We start from the raw sequence: 19,435 nt of genomic DNA, 5'->3' as shown, positions 1-19,435 counted from the left end.
AAAAAGAAAGATCAGCTGGACTTCTCCCCAGCTAAGAATTTTGAAACACAGTGGTCAAAGTTGTGAGGAGGGGTCAGATTGATGGAAGAGGGGCTTGGGGGTCAAGTGGACATGATACTGTGTGACCTGACCTGGGAGTGACTGGGAGTGAGAGAGGGGAGAGTCCCCTCACAGACAACTGCATGTGGGTGGGCAGTTGGGGGAGGCTCCAAGAGGGAGGCCAGGGTCCTGAAACCTTGGAAGCAGGGCTCCCAGTGTGCAGAAATAGAGCAAAGGTACACAGGGCTTCCTGGGCTCTGATTGTCCTATAGCCCAGGACCAGGAGAGACTGGAGAAAGGAGATGCTGGGAAGAGCCAGCCCCACTGAACAGTTCCAGAGGGAAGACAGGTACTGAAGGGAAGGTCACAGGAGCCTGGGCAAAAGTCCCCAAAAAGACTGCCTAGAAAAGTGGATGCTGAGAAGAGCACTAAGGGAGACTTCACAGAGGGGAGAAGAGAGGAGGAACAAGAAGGGACCAGAGCAGGGACGGGACAGAGAGTGGAGAGAGCAAAAGGGAGCAGGAAGGCTGGTGGGCCGGTAGAGAGGGGAAGGTGGCAGGTGGAAGGCTGAGAGGCCGAGGGGCGGGGAGGAGGGGTGAGCTATAGAGAAGGCAGTGGAAGCTTGACATTCAGGGCAGCACTGAGAGGATCAAGTGGCACCGGTGGCCTTTCCATTTGCTGAGGGAACAAATCCTGGAAGAGCCGAGAGCCAGTTTGCTAGAGAAGCCACATCTGAGGTATTGCCCAGGAGGACTGAGGGTCATGGCTGGGAGGGTCTCTAGCGCCAGGTGTCCCAGGCAGCTCACACACTCCCATTCACACCTGAGGCTGTGACAAATGGGACTCTCATCTTGGCTGGGTTCCTGGGGTTCTCAGGAAGGGAGGAGGATTGTAGGCCCTAAAAGAGGCAAGTCAGGGTGGATCCTGCTTAGGTGCTGTCTGAAAACTTCTAGGCCTTGGGGGGAAGGGGTGGGGTGCTGGGTTTGGCAAGAAGAGTGGGTTTCATATTTCTGGGAGTTTCCAGAGTTTCCAAGGATCTTCTCAGGACCTGAGGCAAAAGGGAAGGATGCTGTAGGAACAGCAGCTCTGGGATCAGTTGGCTTAGTTGGAGTGAAGACCTCCCACTGCCTGCCACAGGGGAAAGGGCGCCTGGAGCCCGAAGTGAAGTTTGGTGAGGGCTTGTAGAGAGACCAGGGAGCAGGAGACAGAAGGGGAGGTTGGGGCAGGGGCATTGAAAAAGGGTTCTGAATTTGGGAAGGAGGTCCTGGGACTTTGGAGGCCTGGCTATAGCAGCTTCTGTGATGAGGGGCCATGGCTGAGACAGTGGCACTTTTCTGCGCCAGGGGTGTGAAAGAGTGTATGCGTGTGTGTGCCTCTGTGTGTGCGTGTGAGTCTGAGTGCCTGCCTCCACAGTGTGTGACTGAACATACATCTCTGTGTGTTTGCAGGAGCGTCTATACGTCTATGGGGTACGTATCTGTGTGTATCTGACGTTTCTGTGTGTGTTCACATGAGTGTCTTCATGTGAGTTCGTGTGCCGTGTGGATCTGTGTCTCCCTGTGTGTGTAATCTCTGTGCTTGTCTGTGTGCGTGCATGCACGCTCCGTGGTCTGTGCCCATGTGTGATTGTTGTACATATGTGTGTCTCTGGTGGAGAAGCCCTTGTGGGTGAAAGAGCATTATTCAGCATGATTGTGGGACTTGATTCTTGGCCTTGAGTTCCTTGTGAAAGGAACATTGTGGTGTGATTTCAAAGGTCCTTCAAGTGAGAACAGTGCCTTCTCCAAAGTCTCTGGTTGGGCAAGCTGTTGTGTGTATGCTCCTGAGAGGTGCACCGGCTCACTCTCCCTGGCCTTCACTGACAGTGAACTTTGCCATTTATTGCAAAAGTCTGTATTTGTGTACAGAAAGTCTGGTCATGAGTGTTTGAAAATTTACTTGTGTATGGCTTTGGGGGTGTTGGGACCACACTGGCCCCAAGTCAGCTCTGTTCTACAAGCAGTTATTGAGTGGGTGAGAAGGACCCACCTGCTGAGAGCCGAGTGATGTAACAACTGGAAAGAATTCTACTCCCTTACCTTGTGCCACCAACTGCCACCTGCCCTGCCCTGTGCCTCCTGTTCTTCCTGCCACCTCCTGTCCTTCCTGCCACCTCCTGCCAGGCTGGCTCTGGGAAGTGGGTGAAAGGAGATGTCAAAACCCATGTGTGGGTCTCTGGCTACCTCCCAGGGGTGGTGCTCCTCTGTGACACTTGGTGCTGAGGCATGAGGAAGAGACGATCTCAGCCACCCAGGGAAGGTGGTAGGTGGGCCAGGAAGACTGGCACGGCACCCTCCCAACCACTGGATTCTGCTCTGTACCCTCCCCAGGCAGCGGTCACTGTGGCGGTGAGGCTGTGGCTGGGAGCACAGGATGCCCCAGGCCCTGGAGCAGGCAGATGGCAGGTGGGCCTGGGTGGTACTGCTGGCCTCCCTGGTGTCCCAGGGCCTCACCCTGGGCTTCCCCACGTGCATTGGCATCTTCTTCTCGGAACTGAAGCATGACTTCCAGGCAAGCAACAGCGAGACCTCCTGGGTCCCCTCCATCATGATAGCTGTAATCCACATTGGCGGTGAGCAGCCAGGGACAGGGCTGAGGGAGGTATAAGAGAGGGCCTGGGGTGGGTGTGGGGGAGAAAGGCCCAACCTCTCTGGCCTCCTGAATCTCTCTCTGAGACCCATAGTCTTTGCCTCCTGGGTGAATTCCTGATATAACTTGATTTCACTCAGCAGGGCCCCCTGGCTGGAATCCAGCTGAGCCAGGTTGTATCCCCAGGAGGCTGGGTTGGGCAGGGGGAAAGAATGGGAAGGTATCTGAGATGCAAAGCCAGGCAGGAGGATAGATCCAGACACAGGTGTAGGTGTTTGGGGACACTCAGTGCTAGACTGGGAGGAGCTGGCCTCAGGGCCAGCACACTGAGACTACTGTTTTCCAGCTGAGTGATCTCTCTGAACTTCAGTTTCTTCCTCCAGCATCCTGCCTGTCTCCCACATGGGATGGCAGGGAAAGTGGGCCGTAAAAGACACTGGGAGCCAGGACGTACATGCAGCTATGAATCATTAGTATTTTGGAACCCCTCACTGGGGCTTCAGGATGGAAAGGGATACAGGCTAGATACCAGGAACAAGAAGGAGGCAAGGCAAGAGTCCCATCACTGCCTGGGGCTCCCTGCAGGGGAGGTTGCCAAGGCTGGGGTGATGGAGGGAAGGTCTCACCACAGGCCTCGGAGGCCCGTTTCCTGGCTGTCTTTGTCAAGAATGGAACTACAGGCTGGGCGCCTGTAGCACAGTGGTTATGGTGCCAGCCATATACACCAAGGGTGGCAGGTTCAAACCCAGCCTGGGCTAGCTAAACTGCAACAAAAAATAGCCAGGTGTTGTAGCAGACACCTGTAGTCCCAGCTACTTGGGAGGCTAAAGCAAGAGAATCACTTAAGCCCAAGAGTTTGAGGTTGCTGTGAGCTGTAACATCACAGCACTCTACCCAGGGCAACATGATAAGACTGTCTCAAAAAAGAAAAAGAATGGAACTGCATAACCCTGACCCCAGCAATGGAGGTAGGGCAGGAGCCAGCCTTCTCCACAGTAGCCCTCAACACAGGGACCTGCCCTCAGCTCCTGGGAGCTCTCTGGAGAGATAACACACAGCAACCTCAGGGGGTCTGGGCAACTGGAGCCTGACCCAAGGCCACAGGGCTCTCCTCATACCTGTGTTTGCTGGCCTCAGCTGACCCCATCTCCCTGGCAATCTCCTTGCCACTCCCTCCACCTGCCACCAGCAGCCTGCTTGTTATTCCAGGTCCTATCCTCAAATTGGGAGGGAGGTGAGAGTGGGGGAGATTGCCACTGCCCACAAAGCCTGAATTAGCCTTCTGGGGCTTGGGCTCAGAGCAAGGAGAAATGCCTGGCCTTAGCCCAAGACTGCATGGTCTTTGGCCTGCAAGGCTGTGGCAGGGAGCAAGAGCCTCAGAGTGTTCCTTCTCACTCAGGCAGAGGGGCCTGGGCTGGGACTAAGAACTAGGCATCTGGGAACTCACTACCTAGCAGGCATTCCAACATCTAAGTCGACATCATCTCTCTCATACGCACACAAAATCTTTGGCCCATATTCACTTAGAGTATTGTAGGTTTTTTTGTTTTTTGTTTTTGGGGTTTTTTTTGGAAATAGAGTCTTGCTCTGTTGCCCCAGCTGGAATGCAATGGTGTCATCATAACTCACTGCAACTTCAAACTCCTGGGCTCAAGCAATCCTTCTCCCTCAGCCTCCCAAGTAGCTGGGACTACAGGTGCATCACTGCACCTGGCTGATTTTTCTAATTTTAGTAGGGATGAGGACTCAGGCTGATCTTCCTAACCCTAACCCTAACACCTGAGCTCAAGGGATCCTCTTGCCTTGGCCTCCCAGAATGCTATGGTTATAAGCATGAACCACCATGTTTGGCCTATTGGAGAAGTTTTAAACTTGAATGAATCATCGACCAGCTCCCCTGCCCCCGCAGGTGAGGAGAGAAAGTAAACACAAATTCCAAGGTTGCAGAGTTCTCAGCAGAAGCAACACCCCTGCAGAGTAAACACCCTGCCTCCTTGGGGGCCCACTGTCCTTACCTAGACAGCGGGCCCATGTCCCAGCCCTTATGCTCAACTCCATGACTCAGGGTTTTCCCCAATGTCACCTTCCCCAATTTAGGCCAAAGATTCAGGAATAGAGAAGCTGTATGAGTCAAAGCCCCACCTCTCCAATGGCAGAGATAACTGGCCACCAGCCTTTTGCTTATCTCTGATATCACTCTGTCCATGATTCATGCTGACATTGGCTTACACCCCACATGTCCTCTCCACCTCAAGTGTGCACGTGCACCATGTCTACACACACGTTCCCTGTCTCTTTGGCTATACTCTGGGGAGTAACTTGGAGGAGCCCCGTTATGTGGTGTTCTTGGGGCAGAGCATTCAGTAAAGGAGGCCCCTGCCAGGTGTCTGGGTGCAGCCACAGCTCTTTTCTACTCACTGGGGTGTAGGCTGGTAAGAAAACAGCTAGGGGTGGAGGGGAACAGGCCCCCTTCATATGGAGCCAAACCTCTAGGCTGAGGCATTTGTGGTAGCTGAGCTGAAGGTAATGAAGAGGGGAGAATATAGCTGGCCTGATGTTCTCTAGAACACTCCAGAGGCCAGGACAAAGAGATGCAGAGTGGCCCAGGGCCTCACCCAACTATACAGGTTGGAAGTAGTGTGAGGGCTCTAGCCAATCTTACTGAGGATAGGGGACAGGTAGAACAGGAGCTAGAGGTGTGCACCAGAATTTAGAAGCCCTGGCACACCCTCACCCCACACAGACCCCTAGCAAATGGGGTCCACCCAAGTTGTGAATCAATCCTGTTTCACCTGGACGGAAATGGCCTTAGGTGGGTGCAGCGCATGGCCTTAGTCTGCCCCTCTGGGTATCCTTGTCAGGGTCAGACATCACCCATCTGTCCCCTCACTCTGTAAGGGAAGAAACTGAGGCACAGAGAAACATCAATCAGGCCTCTTCTGGGCCACACAGCTGGTCCTAGCAGGGTAGAGATCAGAACCCAGGTCCACAGATTCCAGAGCTCCTGCCCTTGAAGCCACCTGGCTAGTTCCTGCCAGGACTGCCCTCTCCCAGTCCTACTATCTTCCTCTCTCCTAACCTGCTCATTCAGCTGCCACTTGCTGGCTGTCTCCTCCCCCACAGGGCCCCTGTGCGGCGTCCTGGTGGAACGCTTTGGCTACCGAGTGACTGCGATGCTGGGGGGCGTGCTGGCCAGCCTGGGCATGGTGGCCAGCTCCTTCTCCCATACCCTTATCCAGCTCTACATCACGGCAGGATTCATTACAGGTGACTGTCGTTCCATCTCTAGAATTACCGGGTTGATCGTCTACCTAAACGAGTGGGCAGGGCAGGCAAGCCTCTTAATCTGGGCCTGCTCACAGGCTAGTGAGGGAGATAACAACAAACAGACACATAGGAATGTCTAAACGCTTCTGCTCACAGTACTGGATGGAAAGACAGGACAGGTAGGAGCAGTGTGGTCAGAGGTGATGGGGAATGTCTGCAAGAAACAGGTTCGGAGGGAACAGGAAAGGAAATTGGAGGAGGAGATGGCAGAGGTAGACATTAGTGCCACAGTGTTTTGATGGGAAGGGATCAGAGAAATGGGCCAGAGCTTTTGGGGTTTTTTAAATGGGAAAAATAGCAGTGAAGGATGGCACAGGAGAGAGGGGTATTGCTGGAGAATGTCTCAGAGTAGACAGGACACAGGGCAGTAGAGGGACAGCCGCTGGGGACATAGGCAAGCCACTGTGCATGAGCATGGTGATGGCATGCACAAAGGCAGAAGACTCCCACGTGGTCTTGGGCAGGGTGAGCAGGCAAGGGGATGGCTGAGGGAGCCATAGGGACAACACAGGCAGCTCGAGCCCCAAGGCCAGTGATCAAAATGGGGTCTCCAGTTTGCTGTGCAAGTGTAGGTGGAGTGGGAGGGGGGTTGGGAAGGCCCCTCTGGACGGGGGGCACTTGAGCTGAGATGAGAGAGAAGTCAGGAGGAAACATCCAGAGGGAGAGAAAGAAGCTTGGTCACAGTGAGTGACAGGGAGTGGCCTGAGATGACATCTCAGAGGTGGGTAGGAGCCAAGTGGCACAGAGCCTTCCAGAGCATAGTAGATGCTGTGCTCTTCAAGTATGATGGGAAGTCTCCAAAGGTGTTAAGCAGGGAGAGACTGAATTCAGTTTAGATTTGTAAAAGATCACTCTTAGCCAGGCAAGGTGGCTCATGCCTGTAATCCCAGCATTCTGGGAGGCCAAGGTGGGTAGATTGCCTGAGTTTAGGAGTTTGAGACCAGCCTGAGCAACAACAAGACCTTGTCTCTAAAAATAGCCAGGCATTGTGGTGGGCATCTGTAGTTTCAGCTACTTGGAGGCTGAGTCAAGAGGATCATTTGAGCGCCAGAGTTTGAGATTGCTGTGAGCTATGGCACTCTACCCAGGATGACAAAGTGAAACTCTGTTTTAAAAAAAAATATATCACCCTTGGCTCGGCACCTGTGGCTTAAGTGGCTAAAGCACCAGCCACATACACCAGAGCTGGTGGGTTCAAATCCAGCCCAGGCCTGCCAAACAACAATGACAACTACAACCAAAAAATAGCCAGGTGTTGTGGCGGGCACCTGTAGCCCCAGCTTCGTGGACACCAGAGGCAAGAGAATTGCTTAAGCCCAGGAGTTGGAGGTTGCTGTGAGCTATGATGTCACAGCACTCTACCTAGGGCGACAGCTTGAGGCTTTGTCTCCAAAAAAAAAAAAAAAAAGATGTATATATATATATCACCCTAGTGCTAGTGGCAGCCTTGAGAGAGTGGATCTAGGGTGGGACACTTAGAGGGAACTGGTGAGGCAGGCTGATTTAATCTTCAGTCCTCAAGGGACTTTGAGGTGTGTCTGGGATAGAACCAAAGCAGTGCAGAAGAGTGCAATGACCCTTGCTTCGCCTGCTCTGGGTGCAGGTGAAAGTCCCAAACACTTCCAAGCTGGTTCCTTCTCTCCCCTTGCAGGCCTGGGCATGTGCTTCAGCTTCCAGTCCAGTGTCACAGTGCTGGGCTTCTACTTCATCCGCCAGCGGGCGCTGGCCAATGCACTGGCCTCGACGGGCACCTCCCTGGGCATCACACTCTGGCCGCTGCTCTCCCTCTACCTGCTGGAGGAGCTGGGCTGGAGGGGGACCTTCCTTGTCTTCGCGGGGGTCTTTCTCCACTGCTGCGCCTGCGGGGCCATCTTGAGGCCTGTGGCCACCAACATGCCCCTTAAGACCACAGAAATTCCCCTTTTACCTCCCAAGACACCTGCCCTAGGCTGTCTGGCAGTTTGTGGCCGGACCATCCAGCGCCGCCTGGCCTTCGACATCCTGCGGCACAATGCACGCTACTGCGTCTTCACTCTGGGTGTGATGTGGATGATCCTGGGTTTTCCTCTGCCACACGTCTTCCTGGTGCCATACGCTGTGCGGCATGGTGTGGATGAGCAGCGGGCGGCCCTACTCATCTCCATCATTGGCTTTAGCAACATCTTCCTGCGGCCCGTGGCTGGACTGGTGGCAAGCCAACCGGCATTTGCCAGTCACCGCAAGTACCTGTTCAGCCTGGCAGTCCTGCTCAACGGGCTCACCAACCTGGTGTGCGCGGTGTCTGCTGACTTCTCCGTGCTGGTGGGCTACAGCCTGGCATACAGCGTGTCCATGAGTGGCATTGGTGCCCTCATGTTCCAGGTCCTCATGGACATTGTCCCCATGGAGCGATTCCCCAGCGCCCTGGGCCTCTTCACCATCCTGGAGGGCATCGCTCTCCTCATCTCCCCACCATTGGCTGGTGAGGCCAGGAGGGGAGCAGTCAGATGTGCTCAGGTGTGACCTGGGTGGGTGGGGGATGGAACAAAGGGGAGAAGTCTGGAAAGATTTGGGCCCAGGCCAGCATCCCCAGAAGACTGTCCTACAGCCAGTTCCTTAACTGGCAATTGGGGTACCATGATAAACAGCGAAAAACATGGGTGTGTCTGCTGGACCTGCCTGACTCCTTCCTCTTCCTTCTTGTGCCTCTGTTTCCCATCAGTAAAGTGGGGTTAAGGGGATCTCACAGGCTTCTTTTTTTTTTTGAGACAGAGCCTCAAGCTGTCCCCCTGGGTAGAGTGCTGTGGCATCACAGCTCACAGCAACCTCCAACTCCTGGGCTCAAGCGAGTCTCCTGCCTCAGCCTCCCAAATAGCTGGGACCACAGGGGCCTGCCACAAGGCCCAGCTATTTTTTTGGTTGCAGCCGTCATTGTTATTTGGCAGACCTGGGCTGGATTCAAACCCTCCACCTTAGGTGTATGTGGCTGGCGCCTAAGCCACTTGAGCCACAGACGCCGAGCCCTCACAGGCTTCTTGTGAGGGTCCCAAGTCACACAGCACAGGGCTTAGGGGAGAGACATGGTGTGCAGTCAGCACTGTGCCTGTTTTTGCTTTTGTGAACACCCTGATTCTCCTAATTCCTGCCTGTGGGACCTGGGTGAATCATTTTCCTCCTCGGAGACACAATGTTATCTGCAAAATGCAGAACGGAATACCTGCCCTAACCAGGTATTCACCTGTGCCAGTTGCTAGGTGCACATGGCTGAATACAAAGGTCCTCGCCCTCTGGGGACTTACCTTCTGAAACAGGTAAACTTGGAAACTAAAGCAAAGAGACACATTTGTGACCATAGGGGTAAAAGAGACCATCTCTGGCAACATAGTGAGACTCTGACTCTACAAAAAACTTAGAAATTTGCCTGGCATGGTGGCAGGTATAATCCCAGTTACTACAGAGGCTGGGGCAGGAGGGTCACTCAAACCCAGGAGTATGGGGTTGCTGTGAGCTGTGATATCAGTGCCTTCTAGCCCGGGTGACAGAGTGAGACCCTGTCTCAAAAAAAAAAAAAAAATAGTAGAGACTCACATGAGAGGCAGCTGAAAGCGTGACACCCTAGCACCTGAGGGAAGGTGTGTAAAGCCCTTGGTGCTGAAGCACCCGACAGACAACATGTGCTGGTGGTTATTGTAGTAAAGCCAGAGGTTGACTCCAGCCCAGTGGGGACTCTTCCTCCAAGTGTGGCATTGGAAGTCCCAGTTTCTAAGGGAGTTCTCCAAGCAAACAAATGAAGGGAGCTATCCAGGAAGAGGTGTGGGTGACTCTGGCTCACTGTCCCCAAGGGTAAGGGGGTTATATATTCAGGCCGCTGACCCTTTCTACCCAGGCCAGAGTATTAGCATTTCTTCCCCTCTGTTCATCTTACAAACATCTTTCAAGTGCCTACTGGGTGCTAGCCATGATTCCTAGTACAGGCAGTCCCCGGGTTACGAACAACATAGGTTCTATAGGTTTATTCTTAAATCGACTTTGTATGTAACTTGGAACCAGTATATTTACCTATTAAAATAGCATCCATTCATAAGTGTAAGTTGTATGCAAATCAGATGTTGTAACTCGGGGACTACCTGTACAGCAGAGACAAAAATAAAATCCCCACACTCAGGGAACACAATTGAGTTGGGGGAGGCCTAGTAGCCCTGGGCAGTGGCCTAACCTGCTCTCTGTCCCACAGGGTTGCTCCTGGACACCACCAACAACTTCAGCTACATTTTCTTCATGTCCAGCTTCTTCCTCATCTCGGCTGCCCTCTTCATGGGCGGCAGCTTCTATTCCCTGCAGCAAAAGGAGCAGCACAGTAAGCAGACTGAGAAGGAAGGAGCCAGAGAGGAGGCTGCCCCAGAGTGGGGTCAGATCTTGGAAGGCAAAGACAGTCCTGAGAAGCGACTGTGCCCTGAGATCATGTATGTGACCAGCGTCTGAGCCTGCAGGTCTGTGAGTGACCACCATCTCAGCCCAGGAGTGGGATCTCCAGCTCTTCACCAGGGGCTGGTGAAGGCCGGCTCAGGAAGCCTGAGTCTAAGGCCGAATAGGCTCTATAAGTTGGGACTCAGCTAGGAGCTGGGGCCACGGAGTTGGATCCCCTCCTACCAGCAGAACCCAGGAGCAGACAGACCCTCCTGACTTCCTTGGACACCAAGGCACTTGGATCTGTCACACCAGCTCAGTTCAGCTGGCTGCTCACTGCTGCTCCTACAGCTCAATGCACTGGACCTCCAAGCCCAGCCTAGAGGCCTTCAACATCATTTCTCTTTGCCCTTCTCTGGCTTCCAGATGGTTCTGAAGAGCTCACCTTCCTCCAGGGCCCTTTTGCCCTGTCTTTCCAAGTGACCCAACCCTTCCTTTTTAAAGCAGCCAAGGGTGGTGGTGTGGTTGCCCCATGCAGGTCATGGGGCTCACACTAAGAGGCTGTGGTGGAGGGACAGGCCTGGATGCAGCACTGGGGCAGGTTAAAGGTCAAATGGAGTGCTCATCCTGGCACCTGCACAGAGGGCAGGAGGGGAGCCTTTGGCTTGGGTCCTAGATTGGTGAAGTCTGAGGTTCCCCTGCACTCTCAGGAGGGCCTGTTCTAGAGGCTGCCTCCCTCATCTGCCCCACTCTGTAACCTTGGTGGGGAATATTAATGCTGAGGTTGTAGGAAGCCAGACATTTGACTGGTGGAGGTGGGGAGAAGGCTGGTTAGGCACCCTGGATGAAGACTCCTGTGAAAATGAGGCTGCCTTGGTGACAGAAGCCCTTCTGATTCCCATCCTGTCCTCCTCCAGCCCCTCTTATCCCTGCCATATTAGAGCTGTCACCCCTGGGATGAGTAAATGGCTGGGTCAGGTGCCAGTCCAGCCTGCCCGCTGCTGGCTTATGTCTGGGGCTTGGAGGTCAGAGTTCCCCCCACTTAGGTCAGCACCCGGGGACTAACTTGTCATCAGCCCAGGCCTATCCCAGCAGGGTACCAAGGGAATGGGAAAACAGAGTTTGTTTGAATTAAACACAAAAATGTTCCCTGCAGCAGGTCATAAACTCTGTGAACTAATGAAACTGGAAAACAGGCCTGGAATAAGTATTCTCCTCCTCCTTCCCTTCTCCCTCTTGGCAGGGGCAGCTCAGGCTCAGGACATTGTTTGTTGATTCAGGCTCAACCAGGCTCCAGCAAGAAAACCTTATCAGGAGAATTGATTTTATTTTTGTGAACGGGTGCCAATCTTCCTCCTCCACACCGTCCAGCTGGCATGAATAAGCATCCTTCGGGTTATCGTGTGTCCTCCAGAACCTTTCCATGAGTCTCCCTCTTATGGCCAAAGAAGGTACTGCAGAGCTGAAGCCAAGGGCTCTGGGCCAGATTAAAGACGTAAATTCCTGTTTGACTCTGCCACAATTTGCTATATGACTTTGGGCAAATTGTTGACCATCTCTGAGCCTTGAAAAAGGAGGATGTTGGCCTGGATGAACTAAAGTCTCTTCCAATTTGGAAAGTTGACTCTGTGAGTGTTCTGAGACTGTTATGGCCTTCTAGCAGCTCCCTAGTCAGGCTTTGACTTGGCTACCATATGCAGCTCATGGTCTGAAGGAAAAACATTTCACCAAGTCCTGCCTGCTTCTCCATCTCAAGTAGAAAAGGAGAGAGTAGGGGCTGGTAGGTAGGTGCTTCTGTTGCCAGTGTTCATCAGACTGATATCTTTTATGTTCCCTAATAGGCCTAATGTTCTGAAAATGAGATCAGTGAACAGGGAACTTTGACCTCATCTTCCCCCTAGGCAAGAATGACAATAATCCCTATGCAGAATCCCTTCAATAAATATTTATTGAGCATCTACTGTGTGTCAGTGACTAGTTGCTACCCTCAGCACAAAAGCAAAGGCTGACAATTCTTTCTCAAGGAGAAGTGACCCTGAAGCCTTAGCTTAAGAGCAGACACACGGGAGGACAGAGTGGCCCATCTGATTCCAGAACCAACACTGAGCTGATTTCCAAGGAATCCTCTAGAAAGGGCCTGGGATAGTTCCTAGACATAGAGCAGTAGAGCCCTGAGCTCTACTTCCATCCTATCCTCTGAGCCCTGAGCTCCTCTTTGCTACTCTGTCCAGAGAAAGGCAGAGAAGTCCCCTGGCCACTTTTGGTTGGGATGCACTTCCCACACAGACTCCAAAGGGCCTGGTGAGGGTCCATCACTCTCCCTGAGAGCAGCAAGAGTTCCCAAGCACCCAAACTAAGGTTAAAACTTCTGCCCCAGAGGTGTGCACAGGGCAGGAGCTGACCACAAAGACCTGAAACTTCAGAGGTGGGGACTGTTTCCAGTAGGGTGCAGCAGGCTGTAGTGTGGTGGCCATTGTGCCTGTATCCAGGCCCAGGGCTGAAGGACAGTCCTTGACCTTGTCAACCTAAATAACAGAGGCTTTCTAAAATAATTATCTAGGAATAGGGCATTGCCATGGAAATACACATCTCACAGTAAACCATGTGCATATTCAGGGAGGTCAAGGAAGACAAAAGTTTTTAAAGGAAAAATGAGGCTTACATACTTTATTGAGATAATTATCCTTAGCTACAAGGATTAATAAAAAGAGTGACTTCAGTCTGAGGTTACACAGGCTGGGCAGATGTTCTTCCAGAAGTATTTATTTTGAGACAGCCTCACTTTGTCACCCTCAGTAGAGTGCTATAGAATCACAGCTCACAGCAACCTCAAACACTTGGGCTCAAGCGATTCTCTTGCCTCAGCCTCCCGAGTAGCTGGGACTACAGGCGCTAGCCACAACGCCCAACTATTTTTAGAGATGAGGTCTCACTCTGGCTCAGGCTGGTCTCGAACTCGTGAGCTCAGGCAATCCACCCACCTTGGCTTCCCAGAGTGCAAGGATTACAGGCATTAGTCACCACACCCGGCCCCGAAGTATTTTTTGTGTAAGGTTGCAACAGCCTTTTGTGCAAGGTTGTAGTGCGTTGTTTGTTTTTATTTTTTTGAGACGAAGTCTCACTTTATCGGCCTGGATAAGGCTCCCGCCACAACGCCTGGCCAGTAGAGACGGGGTCTCAAACTCCTGAGCTGAAATCCACCTGCCCAGGGCTCCCAGAGTGCTGGGATAATAGGTGTGAGCCACCATGCCCAACCTTGGTTTTTTGTTTTTGCTTTAACACAGTCTCACTCCTTCCACAGGGCTGACAAAAAGCCTTAGGACATTGCAGTTTTCCCGATTTCTATCGAGAGATGACGGACCCAGCTCCGGGCTGCACAGGTGGCGGGGCATTGGGATATTAGGGTCGCCAGGCTTTTTGCAAGAGCCCATCCGACCGTAGGGGCCCACCCGATGCAAGAGCCGGGAGCTGACGCTCACGCTCCAAAGAGACATCCTGGTGGAGGAAGCTGGAATACACTTCGCCAGGGGATTCTGGAGGTGCTTCTGCCTCTACGTTCCACCACAAGGGCGTTCTCCGACTCCTCTGTGACCCTAAGGGGCCCTAAGGTAGCTCCACATTTCGGCCTCCGCAGACGAGCTCCCACTGGGAACATAGCCATAGGGTGGGTGGAGCGCCGCGCAAGCGCGCCGAGGAACTCGGAGACGGTCTGGTTACTGGCCCATTTAGTCCCGCCTCTTCCGCCCTCTGGGGGCGGGGTCAGCGTGGCTTCCGCTGGCGGAGCTCAGAACGTAACCCGGGAGTTGTGGGCTGGGATCTGTTACCCTCTCCTGCTGCAGTGGCAGACTGCCTCCGTGTCTCCTGAGGCCCCACCGTGGGTCCAGCTCCAAATTACTGCACCAGAAAAGGCCCCCTTTTGCCGCCCCCGTCCGCCTTTGCCCAGGCAAGGTGAGGTTCTTGCCCAGTTTTCCGGCCTCACCTTTCCCACTCTCCCACTCGTCCCTTGGGGTCTTCCATCGCCCTGATCATGGCCCAGAAGCCGAAAGTAGACCCCCACGTCGGACGGCTGGGATACCTGCAGGCACTGGTCACAGAATTTCAAGAGTCAGAGAGCCAAGGTGAGAGCCACAGGGTGGGAGCCGAGGGGCCGGACAGGGTGTGGCCGTGACTGCTGCCCCGGACCTGGCTCTAGTGCCACTATTCTGTTGCAGACGCCAAGGAGCAAGTCCTTGCCAACCTCGCCAACTTCGCCTATGACCCCAGCAATTATCAGTATCTGCGGCAGCTGCAGGTTCTGGATTTATTTCTTGATTCGCTGTCTGAGGAGAATGAGACCCTGGTGGAATTTGCTATTGGTAAGCGTAGGGCCGGTTCCTCACGTGCCTGATGGGCTGGGATGGGATAAACGAGTTGGAAAAAGAATGTTTCAGCTGTAAAAGTAAACTCTTGCGATGTCTGTGCCACCTCCGCTTTTCACACGTTGTCCTGGTCACAGCAAATTTATTTATTTATTTATTTTTATGAGACGGAGCCTCAAGCTATCGCCCTGGGTAGAGTGCCATGGCATCACGCTCACAACAACCTCCAACTCCTGGGCTCAAGCGAGTCTCCTGCCTCAGCCTCCCAAGTAGCTGGGACTACAGGCGCCCGCCATAACGCCCGGCCATTTTTTTGGTTGCAGCCGTCATTGTTGTTTGGCGGCCCAGGCTGGGGATTCGAACCCGCCACCTTAGGTGTATGTGGCTGGCGCCTTAGCCGCTTGAGCCACAGGCGCAGAGCCGTCACAGCAAATTTAAGACAGGTATAGAACTCAACGTTCAGGACCTGCATGTCTGCCCTGCCCCCTCCTTAGAGATAAGATCATAAATGAAGTAATGGATTGATGCCACAAGGAGGGGAAAAAGTTTGTAAATTGCTCTTTTAAAACATCTGTATTACAGGCAGCGCCTGTGGCTCAGTGAGTGGGGCTACTCGGGAGGCTGAGGCAAGAGAATGGCCTAAGCCCAAGAGCTGGAGGTTGCTGTGATGCCAGGGCACTCTAGGAGAGGGTGACAAAGTGAGACTGTCTCAAAAAAAAAAAAAAAAAGAAGAAGAAGAAAGAAAAATCTTTATCACTCTTGTAATTCTAACACTCTGGGAGGCTGAGATAGGAGGATCCCTTTAGCTTAGGAGTTCCAGACCAGCCTGAGCAGGAGTGAGACCTCCTGTCTTTACTAAAAATAGAAAGAATTGGACAGGCATGGTGACAGTCCTGTTGTCCCAGCTACTCGGGAGGCTGAGCCAGGAAGATCTCTTGAGCCCAGGAGTTTGAAGTTACAGTGAGCCATAATGAGGCCACTGCACTCCAGCCTAGGCAACAAAGCAAAACTGCCTCTCAAAAAAAAAAAAAAAAAAAAACCCAACCAGGCACAGTGGTTCACACCTATAATCCTAGCACTCTAGGAGGCCGAGGTGGGTGGATTGTTTGAGCTCACAGATTGGAGCCCAGCCTGAGCCAGAGTAAGACCCCGTCTCTTAAAATAGCTGGGTGTTGTGGTAGGTGCTGTAATCTCAGCTATGTAGGAGGCTGGGGCAAGAGAATTACTTGAGCCCAAGAGTTTGAGGTTGCTGTGAGCTATGACACTACAGCACTCTAGTGAAGGCAACAAAGTGAGACTCTGTCTCAAAAAAAAAAAATTAGAAACACAAAAATCTTTAATTTTTTTTTTTTTTTTTTTGAGACAGAGTCTCAAGCTGTTGCCCTAAGTAGAGTGCCCTGGTGTCATAGTGATACCGGAATTTCGCTTTTCAGTAGGTTCTTGGTCTCAGTGATTTGAAGAATGAATCCAGGGACCACAGATCAGTGGTAAGACAGGATTTATTTACAGAAAAGAATACAGAGCATCAGAGCTCCTGGCAGAGAGAGAAAACCCAAGTCAGGAGAGAAAAACTCTCTCTGTCTGTCAGTCCCTAGGCTCTTTGTCTAGGGGTATGTATAGTAGCATGTGGCCCTCAGTAGTTACATTTTGGGTGTTGAGACATAGCGTCTGGGACATGTCTGGGTCCTGTCTGGGTTGCAAATGAATGGCTACAATCCCTTTCATTCCCAGGCCTAGGAAATGGGGCCCCCCTGCCCTCCATCCAGCCCACTGGTTCCCCTGCTTACTGCTACTGCACCAACATCGCCAAGGCACAGGCAGCTGGTCCGCCCCCCCCAGCTCCACAAGCTGGCTGGGATGCCCCTTGTCCTGTATCAATAGCTCACAGCAACCTCCAACTCTTGGGCTTAAGAGATCCTCTTGCCTCAGCTTTATCTATTTGTAGTAGAGACGGGAGTCCGGCTTTTTGCTCAGGCTGGTCTGGAACCCCTGAGCTCAAGCAATCCACCCACTTCAGCCTCTCAGAGTGCTAGGATTGCAGGTGTGAGCCACCGTGCCTGGCCAGAACTTTAATTAGAACTTTAATCTGTTTTAAGAGAAGTAGAGATGACTTTGGATCTGTGGCTTATGGTTCCCATAGTTGTTGATTTTAAAACCTATTGAATTAGTCACTAGACAGATATCTGGGGGTTGGCTCGGCACCTATAGCTCAACCAGCTAAGGCGCCAGCCACCTACACCTAAGGTGGTGGGTTCGAATCCCCAGCCCGGACCGGCCAAACAACGACGACGGCTGCAACCAAAAAATAGCCTGGCGTTGTGGCAGGCGCCTGTGGTCTCAGCTACTTGGGAGGCGGAGGCAGGAGACTGGCTTGAGCCCAGGAGTTGGAGGTTGCTGTGAGCTGTAATGCCATGACACTCTACCCAGGGGGATAGCTTGAGGCTCCGTCTCAAAAAAAAAAAAAAAAAAGATATCTGGGGGGTATATGTTGTATAAGGAAGCTACTGTTCTAAACACTGGGAGATGGGGAAGGTCTTTGCTCTCAAGGAGGCTACATTCCAGTAGGGGGAGACAGTGAACAAACAATAGGATGCTCAGAAGGAAATACATAGGGTGATGAAGAGCAATAGAAGATCGGGGCTACTTCAGTTTTGCTCATCATGAGAAGGGCATTCTGGCAGACATGTGGTATGGGCAAAGGCCCTAAACCAGGCAGGGACCAGCAAGAAGGTTGGTGTGGCACAATTGTGCTAATGAGGTGGGGAATAGCACAAAAAATAGGTTAGAGAGTTTGGTGACATCAGAGCTTACAGAAGCTTAGTTCCAGGCCATATAGGAAGGGATTGGGAATTTATTCTCAGAGCAAACAGTGATTTTTTTTTTTTTTTCCCAAGCCATGCCCAGCATCTACCTATAGTTCCAGCTACTCAGGAAGCTGAGATGGGAGATGAGGAGGAGTTTGAGGCTGCATTGAGCTATGATCACACCTGTGCATGGCCTCTGCACTCCAGCCTGGGCAACAGAACGAGACGACCTCGTCTCTTAGAAATGCTCGGCTCGGCGCCTGTGGCTCAAGTGGCTAAGGCGCCAGCCACATACACCTAAGGTAGCGGGTTCGCATCCAGCCCAAGCCTGCCAAACAATGATGGCTGCAACCAAAAAAAAAAAAAAGAAAGAAAGAAATGCTCATTTTCAGTATGCAGCTATAAAAAATAACATTTTTCTACATAGTGAAAGGAACCTTACCTAAATAGGGAAAAAAAAACTTTAATAATAATTACAGTATCACCTAATATTCAGTATGCAAATTTTTCTAGTAGTTCCCAAAAGGACATTTCTGTCTTAGTTTGTATAAACCAGGATCTGTGCATTTCGCCTGGTTGTTCCTTAGATCTCTTTCTCTTTTTGTTTTTTGAGATAGTCTCACTTTGTTGCCTGAGCTAGAGTGGTGTGACATCAGAGCTCATAGCAACTTCAAACTCCTAAGCTCAAGGGATCCTCCTGCCTCGGCCTCATTGAGTGCTAGGATTACAGGCATGGGCCCAGCCCTGTATATTTTAAAATAAATTTATCTAAGAATAGTTTTTTCTTTTCTTTTTTTTTTTTTTGAGACAGAGCCTCAAGCTGTCCCCGTAGGTAGAGTGCTATGGCATCACAGCTCACAACAACCTCCAACTCCTGAGCTCAAGCGAGTCTCTTGCCTCCGCCTCCCAAGTAGCTGGGACCATAGGTGCCCGCCACAATGCCTGGCTCTTTTTTGGTTGCAGCTGTCATTGTTGTTTGGCGGGCCCAGGCTGGATTCGAACCCACCACCTTAGGTGTATGTGGCTGGCGCATTAGCCACTTGAGCCACAGGCACGGAGCCTAAGAATAGTGTTTTTGTTTGTTTGTTTTTTGTTTTTAAGGCAGGGTCTTGCTTTGTCTCCCAGGCTAGAGTGCAGTGGCATCATCATAGCCCACTGTAGCCTCAAACTCCTGGGTTCAAGGGATCCTCCTGCTAAAGCTTCCCAAGTAGCTGGGACTATAGGGATATGCCATCATGCTCAGCTAATTTATTTTCTGTAGAAATGGGATCTTGGTTTTTCTCAGACTGATCTCAAACTCCTGGCCTCAATCAGTCCTTCACCTCAGCCTCTCAGAATGCTAGGAATATAAGTGTGAGCCACTGCACTTGGTCATATTTTAAAATAGGTTTAGAAAAATTACAAAGATAATGAAGAGAATTCCCATAGAACCCAGTTTTCCCTGTTATTAACTTCTTACACGAGTATGGTACATTTGTTATCAGTAATAAACCAGTATTCATATATTATTATTAACTAAAGTCCATACTTTATTCAAATTTTTTCCTAATGCCCTTTTTCTGGTCCCACATTACATTTACTCATCTTGTGTTAGATCTCTTCTGGCCTTGGCTAGTCTCAGACCTTCCTTATTTTTTATAGTCATGACAATTTTGGGGAGTGCTGCTCGGGTAATTTATAGACCACCTCTCAGTTGGGATTTGTCTGGTGTTTTTCTCATGATTAGACTGGGTCATGGATTTTTGGACCACCAAGGTAAAGTGCCATTTTTATAGCACTCAAGAGTTCAGATGATCTAGCCAGGCCTTGTGGTGGGCACCTATAGTCCCAGCTACTTGGGAGGCTGAGGCAAGAGAATCGCTTAAGCCCAAGAGTTGGAGGTTGCTGTGAGCT

The 19,435-nt window shown here is 51.7% G+C and overlaps 2 protein-coding genes across 4 annotated transcripts in view; both read left to right on the top strand.

The window, feature by feature from the left end:
• The window catches only part of SLC16A5 (solute carrier family 16 member 5), a 14,507-nt gene extending 2,169 nt beyond the window's left edge, over positions 1–12,338 (top strand). For all 3 annotated transcript variants that reach the window (XM_012803238.2, XM_012803237.2, XM_023511205.1), the window contains 4 exons: positions 2,409–2,650; positions 5,791–5,934; positions 7,646–8,455; positions 10,208–12,338. In XM_012803238.2, the coding sequence (XP_012658692.1) occupies positions 2,452–2,650; positions 5,791–5,934; positions 7,646–8,455; positions 10,208–10,455 (1,401 nt within the window). In that variant the 5' untranslated portion in view covers positions 2,409–2,451 and the 3' untranslated portion in view covers positions 10,456–12,338. The remainder of the gene's footprint in view (positions 1–2,408; positions 2,651–5,790; positions 5,935–7,645; positions 8,456–10,207) is intronic.
• Positions 12,339–14,183: 1,845 nt separating this feature from the next.
• The window catches only part of ARMC7 (armadillo repeat containing 7), a 17,202-nt gene continuing 11,950 nt past the window's right edge, over positions 14,184–19,435 (top strand). The window contains exons 1-2 of the mRNA XM_003786589.3: positions 14,184–14,498; positions 14,592–14,735. Coding sequence (XP_003786637.1) covers positions 14,408–14,498; positions 14,592–14,735 — 235 coding nt within the window. The 5' untranslated portion in view covers positions 14,184–14,407. The remainder of the gene's footprint in view (positions 14,499–14,591; positions 14,736–19,435) is intronic.

The sequence above is a fragment of the Otolemur garnettii genome, unplaced genomic scaffold (genome assembly GCF_000181295.1).
Source record: "Otolemur garnettii isolate 467f Iridium unplaced genomic scaffold, OtoGar3 scaffold00018, whole genome shotgun sequence".
In the NCBI taxonomy this organism is placed as follows: Eukaryota; Metazoa; Chordata; class Mammalia; order Primates; family Galagidae; genus Otolemur; species Otolemur garnettii.
Note: the sequence above shows the minus strand (reverse complement) of the source record. Positions and strands in the feature narration are given on the sequence as shown.